This window comes from Calypte anna, chromosome Z (assembly GCF_003957555.1).
Source record: "Calypte anna isolate BGI_N300 chromosome Z, bCalAnn1_v1.p, whole genome shotgun sequence".
Classification (NCBI taxonomy): domain Eukaryota; kingdom Metazoa; phylum Chordata; class Aves; order Apodiformes; family Trochilidae; genus Calypte; species Calypte anna.
In genome coordinates this window covers 31,038,948-31,065,673 of record NC_044274.1, presented here as the reverse complement: position 1 = coordinate 31,065,673, position 26,726 = coordinate 31,038,948, and the positions used below count along the sequence as shown (strand labels likewise).

At 38.4% G+C, this 26,726-nt stretch overlaps 1 protein-coding gene across 1 annotated transcript in view; it reads right to left on the bottom strand.

Moving 5' to 3' along the window:
* Window positions 1-26,726, bottom strand: part of SHC3 (SHC adaptor protein 3) — a 64,950-nt gene that overhangs the window by 22,871 nt on the left and 15,353 nt on the right. The window contains exons 2-4 of the mRNA XM_030467454.1: window positions 19,347-19,417; window positions 3,984-4,047; window positions 1,478-1,597 (exon numbers count right to left, since the gene is read on the bottom strand). Coding sequence (XP_030323314.1) covers window positions 1,478-1,597; window positions 3,984-4,047; window positions 19,347-19,417 — 255 coding nt within the window. The remainder of the gene's footprint in view (window positions 1-1,477; window positions 1,598-3,983; window positions 4,048-19,346; window positions 19,418-26,726) is intronic.

The following is a 26,726-nucleotide window of genomic DNA, read 5'->3' as shown; positions in this document are numbered from 1 at the left end:
ACTTGTTGGAATCTAAATGGCACAGCTGGTCCCTAACTATCTCCTCCTGTATTACAGGATGGGAATTCTGATCCCCATGCCTGTCTACCAGCTCAGGAGCCCAGTTGCCCTGAGGGTAGCCAGTCTTTGTGTTAAAGACTGAAGCAAATAAGGTGTTAAGTACCTCAGCCTTCTCCTTGTCTTCTGTTACTGTGTTCCTCTCAATAGGGAATGGAGATTTTCCCTGACCCTCCTTATGTTATTAGTATCGGAGATGTTATTTTTTACCGAATTTTTGTTTTATTGCTATAAATGTTATTGATATGTGAGAAACCAGACTTCTCCCAGGACTGTAGCATTCATACCAGGTCTATCTCAAAATAAATGATGTGAGAGAGAGATAAATATTTTTTTCAACTCATAGAGAATGCAAAACATCTGGGGAGGATTCTACCCTGGGATTAGTCAGTTTAACTCCATTTCTACCCTGCTGTCATCTTAAGGCAAAGCAGCTTTCAGTGTCTGGGTCTTCTTTAGTATATCTAATTAACTTAAATTTCCTATGCTTCTGACTGATGACAATTGCCCTTATGAGAAGCACAGTTGTGTATGTTCCTTAATAAGGCTCCAAACTACTGCAACATGCCATAATACTGCTCCCACAGGCTCAGTGCTCACCACAGAAGATTATGACACTTCCTAAACAAGGATAAGATTTAATATAAATAAAGGCAAACAGAACAAACAGTAAGCTTTTTTAATAGGCAATGTATGTATTCTTTCTTACCCTTTAACTCTGAGGCTCCTAAGGAACTCCAGCTATATCTGTGCAGAAAGTTTTGTGCCTTAATGCAGTATGTGGCTCACAGAAAATAGCACAGAAGTGACTATGTATCTGTCTCTTCTTTACCTTATATATACACCATGAGCAAAGAATTTTCTCATCTCATACATCCACAATCCACTGTAGCTATTCCCCAAAGTCTACCTGTTCCTTCAGGAGAATGAAGAAGAAATGGGCTACTTGAAAAAGGCAGCTTTGTTTCACTGTACTGCAAAATCCTTTAGGCTGCCGTTTTAGCAGTGCCTCAGGAATAGATTGCTCTTTAAGGCTATAAGTGGTAAGAATTACCATAAAATTTAGGATGAACACTCAGTCTTATAGTCATGTACTCTGAATGCATTCCTTTTATCACTCTGAAAGTTTGTGATTGTACCCAGCAGGAACTCCCCCAACCAGAAAATGTAACTTCTGCTTTGTATCTTTAAAAGCAAAACCAAGCTATCTGAAACATGGCAAGAAGAATGCAGTTCAAAGCTGCATTGAATACCAGAACAAACTATGACTCTCAATATGCTTTATATCCTGGTTTGATTCACTTCATAGACATTATTGAGAAATAACTCTGATCAGCTGAGTGTCTTGGCAGACAGCAAATAGTTGAGCACTAGGCTCTTCATCAAAAGCATCACAAACTAATACAGCAGTTAGACTCACCTGTTTTGTATCAGGAGTCATTAGGTTTAAGCTGGTGGTAGAGATATTCAGCATTATGCTCATTCCTGCAAACTGAAGGTTGCTCTTGCCCAAGATGCTAGAAAGAACTTTGCTTGATGGCTGTGAGGAGTGGCGAAAAAAAACACATTTTTGTTCTCTGCTTATTTGAGATGACCTTCATTGTATGCAGGGTTAGCTGTAATGTTAAAGTTCCTAAAAAGTTGCTGACTTTTCAAAAATCATTTCATTGCAACAATTGTTTTCCTCGGGACACAGTAATAGTAGTAGTAATAATAATATAAACAACAATAACACAGAGCAATAACAATAGCTAGACAGGTATTCATCCATTCTTGATCTAATAAAATAAGGTTTTCACAGCAAAGTTTCATTGTCACCAAGGAACCATGTGAGCAGACTAAGATGAATGCCTTAAGTTGGTATTTTAAAATGGCATGTTCTTATTCTGTAAAAGCAGCTCCAGCTCCTGAAAAGATATCTTGTTTTTCTGTCTGCATCTACTAACTGTTGTACTCACTACCAATGGGAAAGTGGCAGTCTAGTGACACTGATGGGATGCTCACAAAAATGGATATACACACTGCCATTATGCTTGTATGACCTCTCAGCAGCAAGTAAAATCCCAAATACAGGGCTAAAAAATAAATCTGCCAATGTGTATTGGCATGAAACATAAAGCTGAAGGTTAATCCTAACTCAGAGAGTAAGTTCAAAAGTTTTAAAATATTATAAAGAGGATTTTATAATATAGATAACTTTTGTGGGCTTTTCATTAGATCTTAGTTATGTTCTATAGCAATACAAGTAATGTTGCAAAAGCAAAATTTATAAAATTCTCATCTTTGACACTTCCAGAGAACTACACAGCTGCAGGAGCCCATCCTGATTCAGGTAACCACACACTGTGCAAAATCAGACTGCCCAGATGATCTGTTTATAACAGATAAACTTCTTCCATGTGAGGAATTTGCACTGATGAATGTTTATGTTGATCATTAGGGTATAAAAGCACAACTGTACTGGAGACAGTATTCTTCCACTTTATTTGCATTTGTTTTAATCTGTCTGCAAGCTTGGAAAGTTTTGCCTCTAGCAGGGTGGACACTCTGGTGCTTCTTTACTCCTTGAAGTTTAAATAGACATGCAGTTTTAGCTTCCTTACTTTAACTGATTTAAAATATGATACCTACATCCCGCTTATATGTAACATTTGTGTTGTGCTATATTAGCTTTGTCATGTTACAGACCTAGTACTTCATTAACTTTTCTTTAAAATAAACTTTCTTGCCTATTCTTGTTTCTCTTCTTTCCTTAAGCCTTCCAGTTTCCCAGCTCATGCTTAAGGATCACCTTCTGACAGTGTGAGTAAAGTGTGAAAACCTGGCCTCCAGAAATACCCAACTTCATAAGCCATACCTTACCCAACTTAATAAGCCACTACTTGCACGAACATGACAGAAGTACAGACTGGCAAAAGATACCCATCTTTAACATTTTTCTCAGTCTGCTCCTGGGCAGATTTTCTTCACAGTCAGTACACTTAGTTTAAAAATGCTACTCCTTTTCAGCAACTGATAAGAAAAATTTCTTCTAAAACCAGTAATGCAGCAGTGTGTCTCACTAGGAGCTTGGGATTCTGTTTAACCTACTGTCCTTGCTTGAACAGGAGAAACTAAAGGAAGCTTTCAGACTCTGAGAGTCTGGGACGCAAAGGGAGGACTCTATTTCCTCCCCTTTCCTGCCCATGCTCTATAATAAAGATCGAGAACTCAATAGCTCCTCCCTCTTTCTTTTCCTCCCATTTCCTGAAGCTCTTCGTTGACACCGGCTCACCAAGTGTTATCTATTGGGTTTTATAATATATATATATATATGTATTTGTATTCTTTGTTACTTTGTCCTCTATGTTACTGCCTTTCCCCTTGTGTCAGTAAAATCTGTATCAAATCGTTTTCAGTTTCCAACTTGGAGTCTCTGGTCTTTATCCTCCTTTTATCTTTCCTTTGTGGGGGCTGGGGAGAAATAGAGAGGAATTCTGTCATAAGGTTTGTGGCCTGCCCAAACTGCTAAGCTTGATACCTACTTTTCCAGCAAAAATTTGCACCATTTTGCTCTCCAAGGAAAGAGGTATTTTCCTCCTTAAGGTTTAAACACAGAACCCAGAGAACCCTTTTGATTCTTTCAAACCTTCCACCTGCAGTCTAAAAAAGAAAGACAAGAAAAACTAGGGAGTCTCTACAGTAAGAATGTAAGGGCAAGCCACGTTCTTTTTCTTGGGTATACCCATACTTGCAGATGCCTATAAAAGCAGTTCCTGACCAAATGGGCAAAAGGAAACCTACGGGGGTGAAAACAAGCCAATTCTTTAGATTAGTAAGGACCTGCAATTCTCAAAGCATTTATAAAGTCATCTGCCTGCTGTGTGGTGTTCCCTGCGTTTAACTAAGCAAATAGAGTAATCTGCACTATAGGAAAAGAAAAATACCTTTCGTTTCTTGAGGGCTCCTTTGGCACCAGGTGCAGCTTCACAAACACGACTGATTGCTTCCCTGAAGAGAAAGAAAAAAGCTTTATGGCAAATGAATGTGTAGGTTTTTTCATGGTACATGAAATGCACTGGGAGAGAGCAGCTCCAGACCATATTTCTGTTTGCAAGTGTGGATAGTTGGCAGGCCAATTAGCTCTCAAGACTAAAATAAGTACCATTCAAATTTAATTACTTCACTGTGAAGCAGAAGACAGTATAGTCAGTTACTGCGAGGAAAAGTATCTTTATTTACTACAAAGGATGAAACTGTTTTCTCACACTATTTAAAAGACCTTTCCTAACAGGAGGTTAGAGTATTTGTCTTAACATCCTCTTTCAAGTCTCATTTTTGTACCTTATTAAACCATGAGGAGTCTGATAATAAGGTATGTCTTTAATCAATATTGTTACTCAACTTTGTTTTCAAACTTTTTGTAATGTAAGGGGTAGTAACTATCATTTTTCTCACTACTATACTATGTCAGGGCAAACCCACCTGGCTTTAGACAATATCTCTAAACAATACATATATGATGTACTAAATTTAAATTGATATTTGTTCAATACAATCTCAGTAATTTATTTGTGGCCTTACTCTTATATTGTAAGCAAAATTAATACCATTAAGATTTTGCTTCAGTTTTCTAATAGTGCTTCATCCTTCTCATTGAAGTCAGGTTGAATGACAAAAACACACACTGAAAATTCATCTGCACTCTCCCATAGGAGAGTAACTCTGTACTACAAAATATTATTGAAATCATACTGCTGCAAACAAATCTTACAGATTGTTTCTGTATTTAACAACTTATTAACAGAAGAGGAAATACTGGCCAGTATTTGTAATTTGCTATTACACACATGGGGACCTTCTTGTTATGATTAGCTACAAAGCTGTAATAGCCTTGTCCTGTTGATTCTGCTCAGTCACAGCAGTTGCACAGGGACAAGAAAAGGTAACTCCCAGCCTTGCTTAACTGTTTTAAATATGAACTGAGACTAACTGTACCTTATGTTTAGACCTAAGACATACAAATAATGGAAAAAAAAAAAAATAAAGATTGGGAGATAACTACAAGCTAAAGAACAAATAAAATAATCAAAAACTTGAAATATCATCTTGATAAAAAAGATAATATCATCTTGATTAAAAGATAATTTTTTAAAATTTTATGCCATGTGCTGGATGATACTGAACTCCGCATTAGGTGAATGCACAGGATCAAGTGAGTCAAGAGAGAAATGTCATTTGCTTCTCAGCATTCAACATATAATAGCTCAGCAAGTGTTACAGATTTAATGGGTTGCAGTCAGTAATTACTATATAGTTATGCCTTGGGTCTTTTTCCTTGGACCCAATCCCCAGTTTGAATTACCTGAAAGAATGGCATGAATTTAGTATTTTTGGGGGGTGGGTCATTGTCAGAGTGGAAAAGGTCTTACAGCAGGTTTAAAGTCCTGTCATTCTGAAGAAGCATGAGATTCATAGTAAGAAATAGTAAAAAAAGCTTTCAGGGACACAATCCGTTCTTTAGGTTTAAAGAAGAGCTTGTTTGTCCCACAGCTTTTCTTTTTCCTCTCATCTGCACCTCCTCATCTAAAAAAATACTGTCTCACTACAAACCCTGCCTTGCATAGGCCCTCAGACCATCACAGCTACAACAGCACTCCATTTCACAGTTCAGTGCTTGTATTTAGTTCCCACATTCCCCTTCTTTGAATTCAAACAAGTGTTTTAGTTAATTAATTTACTAACTTTTCTTACAGAGCAAGTAAAAATTGATTGGTTTATAAAAGCCACCCTGATGCATCTCAGAAATACAGCACAGCAAGCATCACACATAATGATAATCATGACACTGAGACATGGATTAATCCTGAAAGTGCAATCAGGATAAACACAGGTCATTCTTCTCCACAAAAAATGATTTGCTTTGACTCACGAAAAGCAAACAGACAATGTTACACAGAGCCACCCCCTCAGACATGCTACTGAGCTAAAAGTGGTGGTTTCTCTTATCTTGCACAAAACTAAGTCCTTTTAGAGGCCATGGGGTAGCTGTCACCAGGCCACTGATGTCTTTCAGACCCATGCTTCTTGCTTCACCAGCAAGTGTGTCTGAGCTTCCTGTATATTTTGGCTGCAAGCTGCTGCCACAAAGCATTTCCAGCACTTCATCCTCTTTGTCACCTCCAGTGGTCTGATAGATCCCTCATAGGTTTTGTCTCTCTCAAAACGGGTTTCATTTCAGAGATATAAACTGTGTGTGAGAGAAATCCACCTCTAACTTCCTTTCTTCTCCTATTTGCTTCTACCACCTTCTCTCTCTAGCAGCAAGATCAAGCAGATAGGAAGAAAAGGGAAATCTCAGGCCACTACTGATAAAGAGCATTTACAAGCTTGCCGGTTTTCTGGTGCAAAGCTGGGTACTGGCGCAAAGCTGGGTACTGGCGTGGTTTTGTTACTACCTCTTCTGCCTAGCAGTTCCTGATAATCAAACTTTAAGCATGTTACCCAACAAACTCATCTGATTCAAGAACCCTGCTGGTCAAAACTGTCATTTGAGTGTGGGAGAGAAAATGCACCAGTTGAAAAGGCTGAAACAAACCCAGGTCTGAGAGGAAAGGCAGGTGTCGTTAGTGTTTGTAAGCCCTGCTTCAGCAGAGCAGGGAAAGCACTAACCAGCTGAGAAGCTAGGATGTACATCCTATCCTCCCATTCAGTAACAAAGCACTGTGGATTTTCCAAGTACCTGTCTTCTTTTTAGTAAAATACATCAGTTTTATAGAACTCAGTGGGCCTGAAGTCTGCAGGAAGACTGGAAGTGGGGGGCAAGTGTGTGGAGAAAGGTGAGAGCATGTTGAGGTTCACAAAAAGTGAGGCAGGATGTCTGGACTACAACTTGACAATTCTTTTAGCTTCCCTTTTGAAAATCTGAATGTCCTCAAGCAACTACAATTTTAACTACTGTTAACAGTGCTTTTCATGGAAATGCTGGGAACTTCAGAAAATATATTCATAGAGCACTTCTGCCTAGGCAAGGTCAGAACGATCTGGCAGCCACTCTTCATGTACCCTCAACAAGAGGCACATTATTTTCCCCACCTGGAAGTTAAGGAGTCTTTAAAAATTAGCTGTTGAAAACAAGATGATGAAGAAGGAAAAAGGATGCCTAAATATCTGCTACTTCATTTCCAGGAACTTTTTCAGTGGAAAAGTTCTTGGATCTCTCTGTGCAGAATATTATAGATCAAATGGGGATAGAGAGGTTGGGGAAGGTGGTCTTTACACAGATGGCTTGGTGATGTGGAAAAGACATCCTGAAGACTTCCTTCTAGCTTGAATTGACAGGCTGCATAGAGGAGAAATACGTCTTTGCAGCAAATCAAATTTGCAAATGCCTCCAGAGCACAAATACTTGAGCCACAGAACAAGGTCAGAAATAGGTATTGCAAACACTGTATAAAGCAGACAAAAGCAGAAGTTCTGGACATATCTGCATGGCTAAACATTTGCACAGAGTTTGGAAAATTTGGATGTGACTACATTTAATTCCTTTCCAATAAAAAGGTTATTTGATCTGGACACACACTACACCATTCTAAACCACATGCTGTTTAATTAATTAATTAATTAATATACCAGCGTAGAATTATTTTGATCTCTTGTAAAATTAGCTATTGTGCTGTCTGCAGTAGGGACCACATACATGCTGAGTTCCAAATTTGTCCAAAAGTATTTTCTCCTTTGCAGATGGTCATTCTGTAATTTTCTTTGCACAAAATATGTTGTGTATTTTGAGCATAATTTCAGCACACAAATACACCCAGTGAAAAAATACTAACTGAGGCTGACCAGTTCTGCTTTAATGTGACTTGACAACTGAGAAAGAAAAAAAAACATTTTACATTGTTACACTGTGCCATTAAAAAGGTTAATACCCTGATATTTTTCATATTTGCTTTAGTCATATTTTACTTTGATTTATATAAACTAGCTCACTCGGGAACCAAAAATTTGTTCCTCTGTGAAACACGTCTAAAATTAAAGCATTATGTTTCTAGAAGAATTGTACAGAGGAAACCATTTATTTCAGTATTGTATTCCTGCCATTTTTTAAAATAATTTATAAATCACTACCAAATGTTTTACCAGCATTTGCTGAGAAGAAACAAAACCTGTACTAAATATAAAGTTAACTTACTTCTGAAAACAAACAAAAAAACCCCAAAGGAACCCAAAAACAAACCAGAGACCAAAAATATATTTTTAGAAATTCATTTAATAATTGAAATATTATTGGGTTCATTTGCAAAAACAGGAAGATGAGCATGTGCTGTCTGAAGTAACACAGGGAACATACACAAGCTCTGAAGACTAAGCCAATATATTACTGTTTACATAACTTTAAGTGCCAAGTGGTAAAATGATCATGTGTGGAAGATGTAAGTCTGAAGAAGTAGGTAAGCAAAACAGAACAGAGAGTAAGGAAAGGAAGGGGAAGTTAGCTGCGTGTCATGGATGTGCCTACTCCCACAAATTCAGAGTACCACTCAGGGTGCACCCCTTCAGAGGAGCACCCCCAGAAAGTGACACAGAGACCAAGCAATGCCATTTGTCACACACGCCTGAACAAAGCGAAACCTGTCCTGGCCACACAAGTGACAGAAAGCCTGGAAGAAAAGGTTTGCAGAATAAGGCATCATCATCAGACGTGGCACCAGAACTGTTGTCACTGGTAGAACAAAGAAGGAGACGGTGACTTCTCCTTTTCTTCCCTTCCACTCTTCATTCTGTTTCTTGAAACGAAGTTTTTTCACACGTAGAAAATCTACAAGCAGAAAATGAAAGGAAGCTGGCCAACTTCACTTTTGATTTAATGAATAAACTTTATACAGTAAAAGGGCTTGGCAACTGTTGGACCAAGAGTACCACATGCTATTAGATATATGCAATCTATGCAATGGCTGTTACTCTTATTCTCCTGCATCTTCAGTGTGAGAGTTCCACCAATTTGATAACAGAACTCAATGCACTGGAGAAGCCATTTTTGCTTTTGCTGCCAAAGAAACCATTACCCATTGGTATGCTTAATGACAGCTCTGCTCTCAGTATTTATAGATGGTCTGATTTTAAGGAATATTTGAGGCAACTTTGGTACAATCTCTACCTTCATTTATAATATACAAGTAAGTTTCAGAAACTCTGTTTCATTCACCAGTAACAGAAAAGTCTTCCTGACCTTAATGATTTCTAAGATGGTAGTTCCAAACAAGGGTCTTATTTTTAGAAATACATAGTGAAACTGTTTATCAAGTAGCACACCCTTTTTAGATATATCTCTTCATTCTGCAGGGACAATCATATTTGTGATTAGCAAAACTGGAGCAAAAATATCATTTTTTTCCTTATACCTATGACAGATGTATGCCACCAGCAGGTGATGCTAGATAGCCATACATCTACTCCTCCAGTGTTGAGATCACAGTCTCACTGCACTGTATCTGCAGTTAGCCATTGTTTAGACTTTGGCAATCTTGGTCTAAAATTTGGAGTATCTTTCAAAGAGGAAACGTTTTAAAATATAGGTTGCAGCTTCTATGAACATGACGTTGGGGTATACAAAACCTTTGTGTTGAATGCCCATACAAAAACCTGCCTTCAGCATAACCCTCCAGCTGTCAAGAACAAGGTCAGTGACACCAAGAAATAAAGAAAAAATGTGCTTGTAGGTTTCAAACTGTTAGGTGTCTGAATCCTTTAATGTCCTGTGTGACCTTAAGGCTTTTTTTTTCATTCAGCCTGTTCTCTAGGTGTTTATCATAGTTGTGGTCAGGGAGATGGAGAGGAAGAAATTAACTGTCTTCCAAACTGGGTTCAGCCTCAGGTCATTTACTCTCAGGTATCTTCTCATTCAAAAGAGTTGCATAACAGTTGAAATACCCATAGCAGGTGTTTCAAATGAAGGCATAGGAAACCTTACAAAAACTAATATGAAAAAATTTGGCCTAATGAGTATTTTTTGTGAACCCGTAATTGCCTTCATGTCCAAAGCAGGACTTTGGAGACAGATACCTTTAAAAAAATGCTTTTAATTAGAGGATTAGAGCTCCAGCTGTGCTCTTTCACACAGATTTGAATCACACAGGATTGTCATGGTTGAAAAAGATCACTGACCCCAGCCATCAACACCCTGCCTCCTCACCCCTTCCCCCTAAAAAAAAGTTAAAAATCACCATGCTCATTAGAGCATGTCCTGGAGTGCTTCATCTGCACAGTTTTTAAATACCTCCAGGATGATACCACCACCTCCCTGGGCAGTTCATTCCAACATCCAACTACTCTCTTAGTAAGTAAATCCTTCTTCAGATCTAGTCTAGTAAATTTTTAACTCAGAAAAAAATACATCTGTCTAGCCATGAGCTGCCAACTTCTCTAGGAGAATGCTATGGTAGATAGTGTCAAAGAGCTTTACTAAAGTCTAAGTAGGCAACATCACAGCCCTTCCCTCATCCACTAGGCAGGTCACTTGGTCATCGAAGATCAGGTTGGTCAAACAAGACCTTCCTTTTCTGAAGCCATTCTGGCTGGTCCTGATCCCTTTTTTATTCTGTACTTGCCATGTGAGTGCACTCAAGACAACGCCCTCCATAATTTTTCCAAGTACAGAGATCAGGATGACAGCACTATAGTTCCCTGAATCCTTCTTCTGGCCTTCCTTGTAGATGGGCATCACATTGGCAAATTTCCAGTATTCTGAGACTTACTCTGTTAGCCAAGACTGTTGTTAAATGATGGAGAGAGGCTTGGAAAGCTCCTCTGCCATTTTCCTCAATACTCTTGCATGGATCCCATTGTGTCCCATAGACTTGTGAGTGTCCAGATACCACAGCAGGTCATTAATTATCTCCTCCTGGATTATGGGGGGGTTGTGCTGCTCTACATCCTTATCTTCCAGCTCAGGGGCTAAATACCTCAGAGGTAGCTCATCTGACTAATACAGACAGAGGCAGAGGCAGAGAAGGAATTAAGTCTCTCAGTCTTCTCATCCTTGGTTGCAGTGTTCCTTTCTACATCCAATAAAGGATGGGGATTGTCCCTGACTCTCTTTTTACTGTTAATGTATTTGTAAAAAGTCTTTTTGTTGTCCCTTATGACAATGGTAGATTGAGCTCCAGCTGGGCATTTGCCTTTCTCATTTTTTCTCTCCATAGCCTATCTACATCCCTATACTCATCCTGAGATGCCTGCCCCTTCTCCCAAAGGAAGAGGTAAACTCTCCTTTTTTTCCCTGAGTCACAGCAAAAACTCCCTGTTCAGCCTCGCCATTTGTTTTTCCTGCCATTTTGTCCTGCAATGCATAGGGACAGCTGTAGCTGGGGACAACAGGCCCAAGCCAGAGCTGACCTATAGATGAATCCTGTCTTGGTATCTTAAGAATTTCTGGTTTGCAACCTTGTATTAATCATCAAAAACACAATTTATAAAAAATAATTGACTTGATACTCAGAAAGAGTGTATGTCAGAGAGACCCTGCCAATCACACCCTGGACTATGGCCCAGTCCTGGTTGTGGTTGGTTGGTCAGGAGATGAACAAGATGTTTCCACCTAATGTAATATGGGAAGTCATCTTGACTTGTAGGTTTTTTAATATATAAGGCTGGACCCTCTTGCAATGACTTTGGATGCCTCAGCCTACAGGTGGATGCACTGTGTAGGATTTTCCCACTTGCTGGGAAGGGTTCTCCAAATCCTTGCTGCAACTGAGGCTCCCCAGCAGCTGCGGAACTGGATGATGGTAACGTATGATTAGTGGTGATTTCTCTCTCTTAATCACTGTCCTTTCTTTTGTGTAGTAATGATTTGATGCATTACCCTGTATATTTTCTATCTGTCTGCTTTAGGAGCTTTGCTCTGTATTTTTAAATTTGTTTGTGTTATTTAGTTACCACCAGTAAAACACACCTGCTCTTTGCACTCTAATGTCCAAGTCTCATTACCATCCTCAATCAGCAAAATAGCAGTCCATTTGTATGCTTTTATGATTTTCTTCTTGAAGAGCATCCTGCCTTCCTGGTCCCCTTTTCCCTTCAGGACTGTCTCCCAAGAGACTCTCTCAACCAATGTACTGAACAGCCCAAAGTCTGCCCTCCAAAAGTCCATGATGGAGGTTTTGCTAACCCCCCTCCTTACTTCACTACGGATCAAGAAATTAAGCATTTTGTGGTCGCTAAGCCCAAGACAGCTTCTGATTGCTACATCCTCCACAGTCCTTCCCTATTTGTGAACAGCAAGTCCAGTGAGGCACCTCCTCTGGTAGGCTCACTGACCACCTGTGTCAAGAAGTTATCTTCCATACCCTAGAGGGACCTCCTATCCTGCCTCCTCTCTAATGTGTTTTATTTCCAGCAGACATCTGACAGGTTGAATTTCCTCACCAGAACAAGGGCTCATGACTGTAAGACTTCTGCCAGCAGCTTGCAGAATGCTTTTTCTGCCTTCTCATCCTAGTTGGGTGATCTGTAAGAGACACCCAACCGGTATCCAGCTTATTTGCCTTCCCCCTCACACTTACCCATAAACACTCAACCTTATCATCACTATCTTCAAATTCCATACCATCAAAACACTCTCTAATGTATAGAGCTACTCCATCACTTCTCCCTCCCTGTCTATCCTTTCTGAAGAGCTTGTAGCCATCCACTGAAGCACTGCAGCCATGAGAGTCATCCTACCATGTTTCTGTGATAGTGACTACATCATGGCTGTCTTGCCACAATGGCTTCCAGCTCCTGTTCATTGCCCATGCTGAGTGCATTGATGTAGATGCACTTGATCTGGGCTGTCAGTTTCACTTCTAACATTGCCATGCCATCCACAGGCTTATCTCTAGTGGTCCTAGTTTCATCCCATCCCCCCTTCAAATCTGTTTTAAAGCCCTTTTAATGAGCCTTCCTAAGTCCTGGGCAAGAATACTTTTACCCCTTTTGGATAGTTCCACTCCATCTCTCACCAGCAGGATCAGTAAACATCCCCATGATAAAAGAACCCAACATTCAGCCTGAGGCACCAGCCCCTTAGCCATGTGTTGATCAGGTGTGGCATTACCTGCCACTGAGGGAATTGAGGAAAACACCATCTGTGCTCCTCATCCCTCCACTAGCACCCTGAAGTCTCCTTTCATTGCCTTAGGATCTCTTTTGGCAAGCTTATCACTGCTTACTTGCATGACCAGTAGCAGGTAGCAATCAGCAGGTCACACTACACCTGGGAACTTCCTATTTACACCTCTGACTTGGGCTTCAGGAAATAATTGCCCTATATGTCACAACATTTTATAACTATACAAGCTCTATTTGCCAGCAGGACCATCCAGTGATAATGAACAGTCTGGTGTGACTGGAAATGTCTTATGAAGGACATTCAAATTCCTTGTGCCTTCAACCACAACGGTGGTAAAAGGGTTGGACTCGATGATCTCTGAGATCCCTTCCAACCCAGCCAATTCTTTGATTCTATGATTCTATGATTCTATGATTCATTTCTCTGTGTAATCATGCTGCTAGGTGCTCTTTGCAGTAGAACTTGAGTGTCCCTGTTTCCAAGGTGCTAAGCTCTTGTTAATTTGCATTTAAAACATGTGAAAGACCACTGTGCCTCAATCCTGCTTCTGCAGAACCATGTGGAGTTAACAGCTATCTAAAAGCCCACATATATACCCATAACTCCTTCTATGACCATTTAGCTTTCAACTCACCTCCTCCTCCATCCCTCAGAGCCTCTTTGCTTTCTCACAAAAGCAAGTGGAACGGAGGAGTTCAATTAATAACCCTCATTCAGGCTTTGCATTACCATATATTAGTCAAATTAATCCAAATACTAGCTAATACTTTCCGCACTGATACTATATTGAAAATTAAAGATTTCAGTATGAAGAATAGAACCTCTTATTTATTCTAACCCATTTTTGTGTTAGTTATAGCTAAACTAGCAAATGTAAACTATTCTCTGAAAGTATCAAGCACTATAGCTGTCATTGCCCCTCTTGGAGGTGTGCTTTATGAATCATAAATTCATAAATTCACTTTTGAGAATCCTCCCTCCTGTTGAACTGAGACATATTCAGCATCCCATGCCTCCTAGAGCTTTGGTTCTGGAGTAATTGTGAACAAGGAAAGAGGATTTTTGTTCACACTCTTTCCGGTACACAGGTGTGTTCCCAGACTGCCGTGCAGGTATGTGTGTTCCACCACCTCCTAAGCACCATCCCGTAAGCACTGCCCCATACCTAGAATCCATGTAGCAAAAAGCAGAGTGAGCCACACACACCTGCAAAAAAGACACCATCTTAAGGCGAAGGCTGAATATAGAATTCACTGCAGATAACACGTTACCTATCCACTTTGAAAAATCTCGGGAGAAATGTTCTTCCTTTCCAATGTCTTCCATTCTTTTTTGTTGATGTATCCTGATGATGAATTTCTACAAAGAATACAGTTACAGTTGAAAGAAATAATACATTAACTGAAGCAAATTTTTTAGCACTGGACCCAAACCCAGCTCTAAAATATAGATTTCCATCATCTCTTCTCAGGAAACTTGGGATATTGGCATAAATATGCTTGGTTTTCATAAGTTCAGGCCCCAGATATGGAGAGGAATATCTTCCAAATTCTTCAGCCCAACCACATTTATTGAGAGGACTGGGATCAGGGTTTGGATTTGGGTCCACTGCAGATAAAGAAGCATTTCAGTCCTCTGTCTACTTGCTTTAACACAGCATGCAGTATGTTTACTCAGGACAGGGATTGCTTTCTAAAGCATGACTTTCTAAAGCTGCATGCAGTGAACTGATTGTATTCCATTAAATATCAGTGTACATGCAATTCTGTAGTTCAGACACTGCTATACACTGCACACACAGTGCATGCAACATTATTCTAATTCAAGCCAGTGCGTAACTACACTCATGCATACACAGTAGTGAAGATTCATTACATTGTAACAGATTTAACAATAAGCAAACAAATATAGTATATGAATTGAAAACACGGTATGGGTTGCAAAAAAAAAAAAAAAAAATTTACCTGTTGTTTTTTGGGGGTAATTTTGGTTGGTTTTCTTTTTAATAAATAGCCTGAGGGCTCAAAGGACCTGGCCCCACAAGCTTAAGAGTGGTCTCTTTCTGTGATGATGTTGGAAGGTTTCAGATGAACTTAGGACCACTTGCCAATTGCAGTTAACTCAGTAGTCTTGCCTGCTAGAGTTCCTGATCCTCCTTTGTATTGGAAAATGAAATGCTTCTGTTCATCTTGCTGCCCAAGAAAGTCATCCTGACTTCACATGTGTTACTGGAATTATCACTGGGTAATAAATGGTGCAACATGTAGATTCAGCTGGTTTTTATTTATCATTACACATGACTGCTGTCCCTTGATTTTAGCAGCTATTTATTCACTCAAGAATTCACATGATATTACATCCATTACAGAAAAGGATAATACAACAAAACTGCATAATACTACTCTATTTCTCCTGTTTCTCCTGTAATGAAAGAATCTTGAGGCTTCAAATGTGTAAGGATAAAGAGAAAAATCCGTTATAAATTGTAGGTAACATAGTTGTACATAGTTCATTCTGCCACAAAATGGATCCAAAAATAGGACAACAATACCTTTTGTCAGGCACCACCAAAGTTATTAAGATCCAATGAAGAGTAGGATAAGTGATAGTGCTTGTTCATTGCTTTCACACAGACAAATACACTGCTGCAACTTTTAACATTTTAATTCACAAGAATTGAAAAAGCAAAACCAAAACAAGTTACAGGCCAGGTACAACAGTGTTAGATGACACAGGCTGATTTCTCATATGACTGTGACAAGGAAGGAAACACCACTGACCAAACTGTTTGCACTGAGGCTTCACTACAGTTCCTAGAGTTGAAAGTCACAGTTTTTATTTGTTATACTGGTCCACGTGTGGTGTATATGATATCTTAATGTATTAATTATGATAGCTGTGATTTTAAAAGCCATTCTAAATATCCGACCAGCCTTTTCCCATTCACTTCTTATTTTAAATGTTTGTCTGATTCACTAGATAAGTGGAAAACTTGGCCCAATTTTAAAATTACTTCTAAATGTTTATCCAACAATTTAGTTGTTCTTTACAAGCACCAGTTCATTGCATCACAGAATTGTTTGTAACTGAACCTAATATTTTCTCAAAAATTCTGCCCAAAGTTTGCAGCAGAGCCAGAGACTACATCTCTGACCCTCCCCATGACTGAGCAACAGTAGTTTTTTCTTCTTGTACCTGGTGCTGTTCATCTTACTTTGGGATTTTGTTCCTCCTTAAGCAAAGACATAAAGTGACATATGCTATAATTAGAAAGGCAAATGTAGAATTCCTAATGGCTAGCTCCTATGTTTGAGCTCTGCCATTTGGAGTAAAAGCGAGGATAAGAAAATAGGAGGGACAGGAATGTGATGCAGTGCTAGAAAGGAGGTAAATGCTTTGTATATGTTAAGCACAATGCATGCTTATTCAGAAGAGATGTATTCAGATTTCCATGCTAAATCAGGTAAATTGGCTTATCTTTTCTGGTTCTTAATTATACTTAGTAAATACTGCATAATGCCAGAAGTCTTACAGGCTGAAGGGAGATCAGCCTGTCTTGGGAAAAAGTAAGAGATTAAACAGGTGTGATACATGCAGTAAAATCACTTTACAAAGTTATGAGTCAGAAAGGAATCAGAGCTCCCTTGACACCTGTTTCTCCAGTTATGAGAAGTTTACACAGAGAAGTTTACACATCCCTATACACAGGGAAATTTTCGCTGCAGCTGTGGTTCCTTAGGTGGCACTAAGATTACTGAATCTACAAAACCAAGCCTCAGTCACATACTGTCAGAAGCCATCAAGTTACAAGGACAGATGTCTCACTGGCTGTAGAGAAATCAGCAATGGATATACCTAAATAGAAACTTATAAAATAGCAGACATAAATAACTTTCAGGTGGTTTTATTTTATTTGTAATCAAGGTGCTGCAGAAACCATTTGGTGCCAGAGGGAATTAGTGCCTATAATACCAGCCTTATTAATTCACTTCATATCTTGAGGTCATGTTATGTTTCTTAATTCAGATGAGCAAGTTAGGCAGCAAATGTGAATTTTAATAAATACTTAACAATATTTTCTTAATAAAGAATAGGCTTGTATGTGAAATGCTACATGACAATACATGTCACAGACTGCTATCTGCGGGTACTTAAAATATGGCATGGGGATTTCTAGACCCAGATGAATTAATAAATTGCAGATTAAGATACTAGATCATGATTCAAAAGCCACCTAAAAACTTCTCATTTCAAAAAAGGTTTTACATCAAAGGAATGATGAGTCTTCATTGTTTTACAATAAGCTGAAAATTGCAAATGCAAAATAACAAGTAAAACAGGAAGATAAGGTTTCTAGATTGGAAAAAATATCCTGTGCTCTAGGTGTGTTCAGAGGAATATGAGCCAAGAAAATGACGGCCAAATTATGCTGTAATTTCAACAGAAAAAAAATATATAATACCAAGTGTGTCTCAAATTAAAAGCCAAGAATCATTCTTTATTGAAAGAATTATGATACAAAGATACTTAGCTTGTGCAGACCATATTGCTTCAGATCAGCAAATATGCTCGAGTATTAAAGAATAGTTGTGCCTTTAAGCTAGATAATAAGAAAAGTGCAACACTATTCCAATGAAGACATATAGTGAAAGACCAATTGTGTTCAGATGTAGAATACTATCCCTGTAGTGATCATAACTGTTTCATGAGCCAGAACAATTTAACTACCAAGAGGTAAACATAAATGTGCCACCAGCATTGGAACTACAAGTTTGCTTACATATGAAATAATTTCAAAAGGTTACTGCTGCAAATACAACAAATATGTACAGAATGAGTTTTTAAAGTACAGTAGTAACATTCTCAAACGCCTACATAGTCTACATTGACTGAAAAGCAGAATCCTGTAATTTAGCTGTCCTTGTGCTTCTGTGCCCCTTGTAAGTGCAGTATCTTGATACATTAATGATTAACATTTTGTGTTAAGTCAAAGTGTAACTCAAAGTCAATGCATGTAGCTTTAGACTAGACATAAGGAAGAAATTTTTTACAATGAGGATGGTGAAACACTGGAACAGGTTGCCCAGAGAGGTGGTAGACACCTCATCCCTAAACTGAAACATTGAAATTCATATTGGAAGGGGCTCTGAGCAACCTGATCTCGTTAAAGATGTTTGCTCACTGCAAGGGGGTGACATTAGATGACCTTTAAAGGTGCCTCACAAGCAGAATGATTCTATGATTTTAGGATTCATATAGACCACACACATTCAAGTCATACAATAAGTAATTTTTCTTTTATAATAAAAGAAATATGTATCAGTCTATGGTATTACAAAAAACTTATGAACTATCAACAACTGTAAGAAGCCTCAGAGAAGTGAAATTCAAGCACTGTATGTACCCAGTCAAATCACTTGATATATTTATATGTGTTCCATTTGAAAGGAATACTTCATTGTTTTGAAGACAGAATTTGAAACCGTGGCCTCCTGTTGCTGGAAAATATCAGCACTACAGTTCTCCGAAATTAGTCTGCTCAGCATTTCAAGTGCAAATGTCTGCAAAACATTGTTTTCTATAGCTCTCAGAAATTAGTTTCCTAGAATGAAAAAATTATTCATGGACGTTTCAAAAGACAGCATTGTTCTTATGTACCTCTGTTACAACAGGCTTACTATTTCTTACACTACACCTGGAAAACAAAATTTTTTCACTTGTCTCATGTCATTGTGAGGATATATTTTCATTTATATCCTTTGTACAGTCAGCTTGTAATCTGATATCTTTTCATAAGAAATGACTGTCAAAACCTATAAACAGGCAGCTCCTAACCAGTTCCTTTTTTGACTAATTTTTGAAGAATAAACTGTAGATTTTAAGTATATTCTAATTTGCGTTGGCTAAAATGTCATGAATTTTGGACCTGAATGAGTGCTTTATTTAGCATAAGAAGTTGGCAAAAAATTTCTAAAGCCGTTACTTACACTTCAAAAGATCACAAAAATATATCCTTTAAACCCTTTTGGAGCTAAATTAATAACAGGTGAGATATTTACCTGTAAAAGCAAAATTAAAAAGTAGAGTCATGGTATCTCAAAACTATTTATTATGTGTTTTGACATTTTCTGGCCTTTCCACTTTGGGGATACAATTCAGAAGTCATTTGAAAAAACATACTTTTACAAAGTCTTACCTGGTAATTTGTGTTCTAGTACTGAAGTCAAGAGATCTCATTGAACGTAAGACTTCTATACACCCCAAGTACTGTAAAGAAAAACAGTTGGAAAATGTATTATAATTATTCTTGAGTTCTGGGAGAAAATGCAGTTAATAACTAAAAGACATTATACAAGTCTTATTTTCCCATTTGATTTATCCTGTGTCTCAATTAGTTTTTTGTGACTATGATCACATGGAGTATGTCATGGAGCTGGTCCATGAATATTTTATTTCATTTAACTCACAAGTTTAGTTCACCATAACTTTTTATATTTGATCAAGTTCTTGTAATACACCTGGTTCAAAATGTGTTGATGTGCTTTTTCATTTTCCCCTATCTTAGTTGTTCCATTTTATTCATAAATATAACCAAAGGAAAAAATAATATTAATAAAAAAAAGAAAGTGGTGTAAAGCAAATTCATCTAGCACTAGTTAGTAGGAAAACCTTTCTTAGAGTGATAGAACTAAGCCTCACTAAGAAAAAAAAAAGTAAATTATATTAGGGAAAGCTGGAAAAAAAATCAGCAGTCCAAAAAGGATTTTGTAATAACCAGCTCAGGCATTTATGAGATTTAATATTTTCATTAATATTTAATATTAATTTTCATTTAAATATTTTCATTAATAACACCAGCATAAATATACAGAAAGATTCTAACAAAATATACTAGTAACCCATGCTGGGAGATGGCTTCAGCAAGGTCATTCAAGAGTGGATTGACATGAAATTTAGCTAGCATTAGGAAAAGGACAGACTTAATCACTCAGATTTCTGCCCTGCATCTCTAAAAAAAGAGGGAGTACTGTTAGAATATGTGTTAAACTAAAACAGCATCACAGGAGTGAGAAAAACTCAGGTGAACCTTCTAGATTTGCTTCCAAAAATGGCCATAATTTGTATATGCTAAAGTCTACATGCTATTGTCAGATATTTTGATAGTGGCTTTGTACAAACCAGCTCATGACTGGCATATTCCATGACAATATCTTTGCATGTATGTTACGAATTCAACCACACACCTGACTTCTGAAAGTCAGGAGAAACATACATAAGTCTGTTCATAGAGACTCTGATAATGCTATTCGTGTATTGTATTTTAACTCCATTTTAAAGTTAATCAGGAGGTGATTTGGTTTGCTTGGAGAGGAAATTTGTTAAGTGTCAATTGAGATAATCAGCTGAAGTTAATTAACTAATGACAAGATACTGCAATGAAAGATGGTTTCCTGTACTCTCTTTGTGTCATTTTGCTTTAGTTTTAGGATGCTTTTATAGACAAATTTTGCCAATATTTATTTTGTATGACATATTTCCATAATTAAGTAAACTGTAAATACTATAGCAATGCATGCCTGTGATTTGTTGCTGTTGAGATACTTGGTTTTCATTATTTCATCAACTTGTCCATATAGACCATTCAATACTAAACACCCTTTTATTGCATCTGTTCCTTCACTGATCTGTATTTGCCATAAATCTTTTAAAGTGAAGCAATTGTAAAAGTTTGACACTAGGTCCAAATTTTAGAAGCAAACTAGAAGGTCATTTAATGAGTACATGCAAGCATGCAAATCAATACACAAGCACATATGCACACAAGTCACTGTCAAAATAAACATTTTAAAAATCAGACAAGTACTACTTAGAAGGCGTGCACTTAAGATTCCTTTGGTTCATGTTACCTGATCTGCATTACAAAAGTAGAGACAAAGCCAGACTGAAGGAAAGTTAGATGGAAAAATTACCCTGTACTGGTTTTATGTGTAGCATGGAGACAACTGAACACAACATAGTAAAGCTTGCAGTGTCCTGACTGATCAAGGCAAAGATGGCAATTGATTTTCTGAGATAAAAGATGTAAACACTTAATCACCACGGCATGTTTTCAAATAACAAAATTACTATAAAAACTGACATCCAAAAGGTCCAAGGGCCAGCTACAGGGACATATAACTCACCTACTGCTATGCTTCAATTATTCCCCAAGACCAACATTGCTCTATAAAAATATCCATTTGAAGTACATCGTGACAAGGATCCACAAAAAGGAGACATACAACCAAGATAGCAAGTAAATATATTATTCATTTGTTTCAACAAGTAAATATCCTGATTAAAAAGAAATGCTACCTTTTATCTTTTGCTTTAGGCATTCCATGAAACATTTAAAATATAGTTATAAAACAATCTACTTCTAAAAAAGCACTGCTTCAGCAAGCACTTAAGGTATATTCTAACCAATCTGCACTGTGATATTTATGAGTTCCCACTAACATCCTCCCTCTCTTTGCTTAGAAAACAAGTATGCTGAGATGCAGCCCACCTTGAATTAGGATGATGTGGAACTACCAGTTCTATGCACTCCTGGATAATGTCCTGCCTTCTGTCCACTATCTGATATTTGAATGAATTTACAACTTGAATACCTTTGAGTGAATACAAACCCCGAGGAAGAAGTCTTGAATATTAATTAATTCGTTCCTATTCAGAGGTTTTGGATTCACTTTGCATGCTAAACAGCACCTTGCAGGAAGCTGATGTAAATCCAAAAGCTGAGTGCCATACACTTTTGGGACCATCTCGTAGAATGAGGTTCCAACATCCTTACTAGCTACAGTTTTTCCAAATAAATGTAAGAGAAGGCCATATGTGTCATAGTTAAAGATTTTTTCCATATTCCCTAAAGTACCTCCTCTGTTTTCTCTGCAACTCAGTGAGAAAATCCTTATTTAACAACTAAAATGGTTTAATGTGCCCCATGTAAGAAAGGGTATTAAATTCTCCCATTAAATTTATTAAATTCTGATAGAAACAGAAAATTCAACAGGTGAGAACTGAGATCATTCGTGTGTGTGGAGTGAAAAAACAAATTAAGGTAGCCATTGCCAGAGATGTCTTTTGCTCCATGAACATGAACAACCTTGTTCAGTTTTTCCTGACACACTCTTGAAAACACCAGTTTACTGGAAGAAATCTTCTAATGTTTGACTCAGAAGCTAGTACTAGTAACAACAACAAACACGTTTATAAAAACATAGCAAAATGTAGCCCCACACAGAACTGCAGCACTCCAGCCTAGGAGCTTAAATGCTTGAACACTTGAATAGCATATGCACATCTAACAGCAGATGAGTGCCTGCTAGTACAAGTACAATGCTAGTAGCGTGAAAATCTGCTCATAACCTACTTTAAAGCAAAGAAAGGACTCTTACTCTTTGAGGCTCAACAACTGGAATATCAATATCTCAGCAAAACTGCATAGGTATTCTTATTAAATTAAGATGAACTCATTTTAATCTGTGTAGCCATCATCCAAACTTTGCAGATTGTGCCTGCAGCACACAGAGCCTTATGTGAGTCATGTAAGAGACAACATGGTTACATCAGCAAACAGACAGCGCTTTGATTGTTAGCCAAAAATTAGTTAGTGCCTTCGAACACTGATGCATCTGAAATCTGCATATTATTGAACAGCTGATGATAAACCAGGGGCTTAAAAATAAATTCATATTCCCAGGGTTTTGGGTAGTGTATGTAGATCTAATTTTTGAAAACAGAGGTAACATAAGAAACCCTGTAATAGGCTGGTCAGGTCACTGCAAGTTTCTCACTTGCAGTGCTTTTTCATGGCAAGTGAGCATCTTTTTGTTTGCCTCATCTGTTCATCATGTCTATTTCAAGTCATATGCCTACATTTTCACTATTCCTTTTGTTGTTGTTGTTCTTGGTTTGGAGATGTGTGGTTGAGTTGTGTTTGGTTGATTGGTTTTGTAGTGATTTTTGTTTTGCCTCTATTCCCATTAGCCAAAGACCTATAAAAATATAAATTTTTATATACCAAAATAAAAATTTTGGTATTATTTATAATAATACAAAATAGTAATTGCCAAGGACTTGATTTCATGATAGTTTGCCCACATGTAACTGTGGACCCAGTTAAAAGTACTGTTGGTATTTTTAAAAGCCGTACCAATGCATGAGAAGAAGAAAAAAAACACAAAAACAACCCATGTCATAGACAGAGAATGCAGGATTTATAATTGCAAGTGTTTTATGAGTTTTCTTCTTCAGCAAACTAATATGAAACAGCAAACTTGAATCCTCTTGCTCTTATAATTAGATTCATTACCCACCTTTAATGAATTTACAGTATCTATTCCCTTAACCACTGTTTTTAAAATAAACAACAAACCCTAACAAGGAACTATACTGAGAGGGCATCTGCTCTAATAAAATAAGGAAAAGAAAAATAAGTGCCACATTGTTTCCTAATTTTTTAGGAATGTTGTGTTTTAATACTTACTTACTAATACTAATTAGCCACACACACATGCACCACAAATCACTTTTCAGTTAATCAATAGAAAAAGATCACAGAGAGAGAAGGCAGCTTATCACAAAGTACATTTGCTTCTTTACTTCATAAAGTCACAGTTTAGTAAATGAAGAAACCTGTAGCAGTAAATTTATTGATTTTGTGAAGTCAGTGGAATATCAGAATCATTATAAATTCAAGAAAATGCTCAAATTTTATGTTGAGAGAGAAAGTAAAAAAAATGCATTTTTCTGAAATACTTCAGGTTCATCTGTCAATAAAAAATCCTTGCTAATCCATATAATAATCCTCTAATTGGTGGTTTCCGGTCAGCTGTGGACTTCAGAGTATCCATCTACTGACAGAGACAGTAAAAAGTCATTGCTAAAAGTCTATCTGAAGAAATACAGTAACAACACAGTTTGTCTTGAGTTCCTGCAGTGGTGTTTTGGAAGCTGGTGCGGCCACAGGGATGGCTCCAGTGAGAAGCTGCTGGAAGCTCCCCTGTTCCAGTGGTGACCCCACCGCTTCCCAAGACATATGAGAAGATGGATGCACCTCTGTGAGTAACATGTTAAATAAAGGGAAAACATAACTGGAAAAAAAAAAATTCTAAAAAAGAGACCTGCAGAGTAGAGGGGAGGACTAGGTAAGAGAGCAAAGGCAGAGAAAAGAAACCAAGGTCAGTGAAGAAGATGAAGAAGGTGGGTGGAAGGTGCCTGAGCAGGGATTTCCCTGCAGCCCATGGTGAGATGGCAGCTGTGCCTCTGCAGCCCATGGAGAAGCACAATGGAGCAGTCCCTGAAGAAGCATGATAAAGCAGTCCTTGAAGGACCATGATGGGGTAAATGTGGATTTGTTGCCCCTAAAGTGTCACAAGTGGGTAGATGTGAAGTGTCAACCTACACAGGATCACAGACAGGCAGATGTGGATCTGTAGCCATGGAGGACCCCATGCTAAAGGAGGTGACTGTTCCCAAAGGAGACCATGAATCCATGAGCAGCCCGGGCTGGAGCAGTCTGTGCCTGAGGGACTGCACCTATGGGAGGGACTCATGTCAGAGGGGTTCCTGAAGGACTCTCTGCCATGAGAGGGACCCCACGTTGGAGTGTGAGGAGTCCTCCCCATGTTGAGGAAACAACGTGTGATGAACTGACACTAAACCCCACTCATCATCCCCCTGCAGTGCTGCTGCTGCTGAGAGGGGGGCTGAAGCAATTGGGGCTGATAAGAAGGGAGCTGTGGGGAGAAGGGAGATGTGGCCATGTTTTATCTTTCTCTGATTATATTAGGGTTTTTTCTTTCCCAAATTGAACTTTTCTGGTTTTACCTTTTACCATAATTAGGGAATGAAAACCTCCCTATCCTCGTCTTGATTCATGAGCCTTTGGGTGGATTTTCTCCTCCCTGTCCCATAATTGGGGGGGGGGGGCTAACAACTGGCCTGGTTGGTACCGGGCCTAAACTGTGACACAGACCTTTCTATTTTTAAGATAATAGGAGTACAAGAGTTGAATTTGAAAAACGTAATTATCCTTCCAGTTACTCAAAGCAAAATGCTTTACGCTATGGGGTAAAGGACTTCCACAGAAGGCCGTAAAGATGTTAAAGATGTTGAGACAAGGCAGGACCTTTCCTTCCACATTGTCAGGAGTTAAGGTAAGTATTAGCATTTTTGCAGACAAATCTTCTATGCAGCCTATACAAGAGGACATAAATCCTCTACACCAACACATTTGCAACCATTGAATTTGACACAGTATGCACACCCCTGTACTAGGATAGTTCACTGGATCTGCATGGGAAGCACAGCAGGTCTAGAGACATGACTCTGCATCCAGGTAGCTGTGGGAGTCCTCTTTTTCATATGAAACAGTGGCTCCTCATCCTAATTGCAATAAATGGACAACACATAGAAAACTGAACTTCCTGAGTTCTTCCTTTACCTTGATTCCCCCCATTAGCAAAGCAAAACAAAAAGGTGTCCTGGTTTGGGCCAAGATAGAGTGAATTTTCTGTCTTGTAATTTTGCTTTCAGCTAAATTTGTCATAAATGACTGTACTTAATGAAATTAACAGCAAGTTTCTCAGTCTGTGTCTGCTTCTGTGACTGATAATGATCAATGTTTATAGTTATGGTTAGAGAATGTAGTGCAGAACCAAGGCCAGTGCTCCGTTCTGAGGAACATCAGAGAAAGGAAGAGCATGCACCTGTGACCCTCCGTTAGGGAGAAGCAGACAAGACCAGTGACAAAAATTGACCAGAGTATTCCATCCCACACATGTCATACTCGGTATAAATCTGAGGGATCATGAAGGCCAAACACCTTCCTCTTTGCCTTCCTCTTTGCCTTTCACCCTTCCCTTTGGCCCTTCTTCACCTGTCACTGTTTGCTTCAGCATCCTGGGAGGATTCCATCTGTTCATCTGCCTGTGGTCCTGATCCATGCCATCCTGAATCTGTGTGTTCCTGCCTCCAGCTCCCAACTGCTGCTGACTCCAGGAGTCCAGCCTGGACTTTCCCAGGGCTGCCCTGCAGCCTCGGTGGTGATGTGAGAGTTACTGGGTTGAAGGGGGGAGGAATGTGGTATCATTTTTCTGTATATTTGTATATATTAAGTATTTTTTCCTTTTTTAAAATCTTTACTGTTTCATTAAAGCTGTGTAGTTTAGTTTCCAGCCCATAGGTCTCTCTCCCTTTTTTTCTCTCCTTTCTTTATCAGGGAGGGGGATTAACAGAGAACACCACTCATTCAATTAACTGCCAGGCCAGCATTAAACTGTGACAGATTTATGGTGCCCAACACGGATTAAGCTAATTAGCTCAAGCCCAGGTTAAAATTTCTACTAATTTGCCTGAATGATTTGAATTCCAGCTTCAGTAGGAGGATACCCATATGGCTCCACTGAGCAGGAATCAAACTTCTTCCTTCTGAAATTTCACAGGGCTGGAAATTAAACCAGTCATGCCATACCTGTGGTATTTAGGGTATGAGATATGCTGCTCTGTAGCCAAGATTAGTGTTAATATGTTG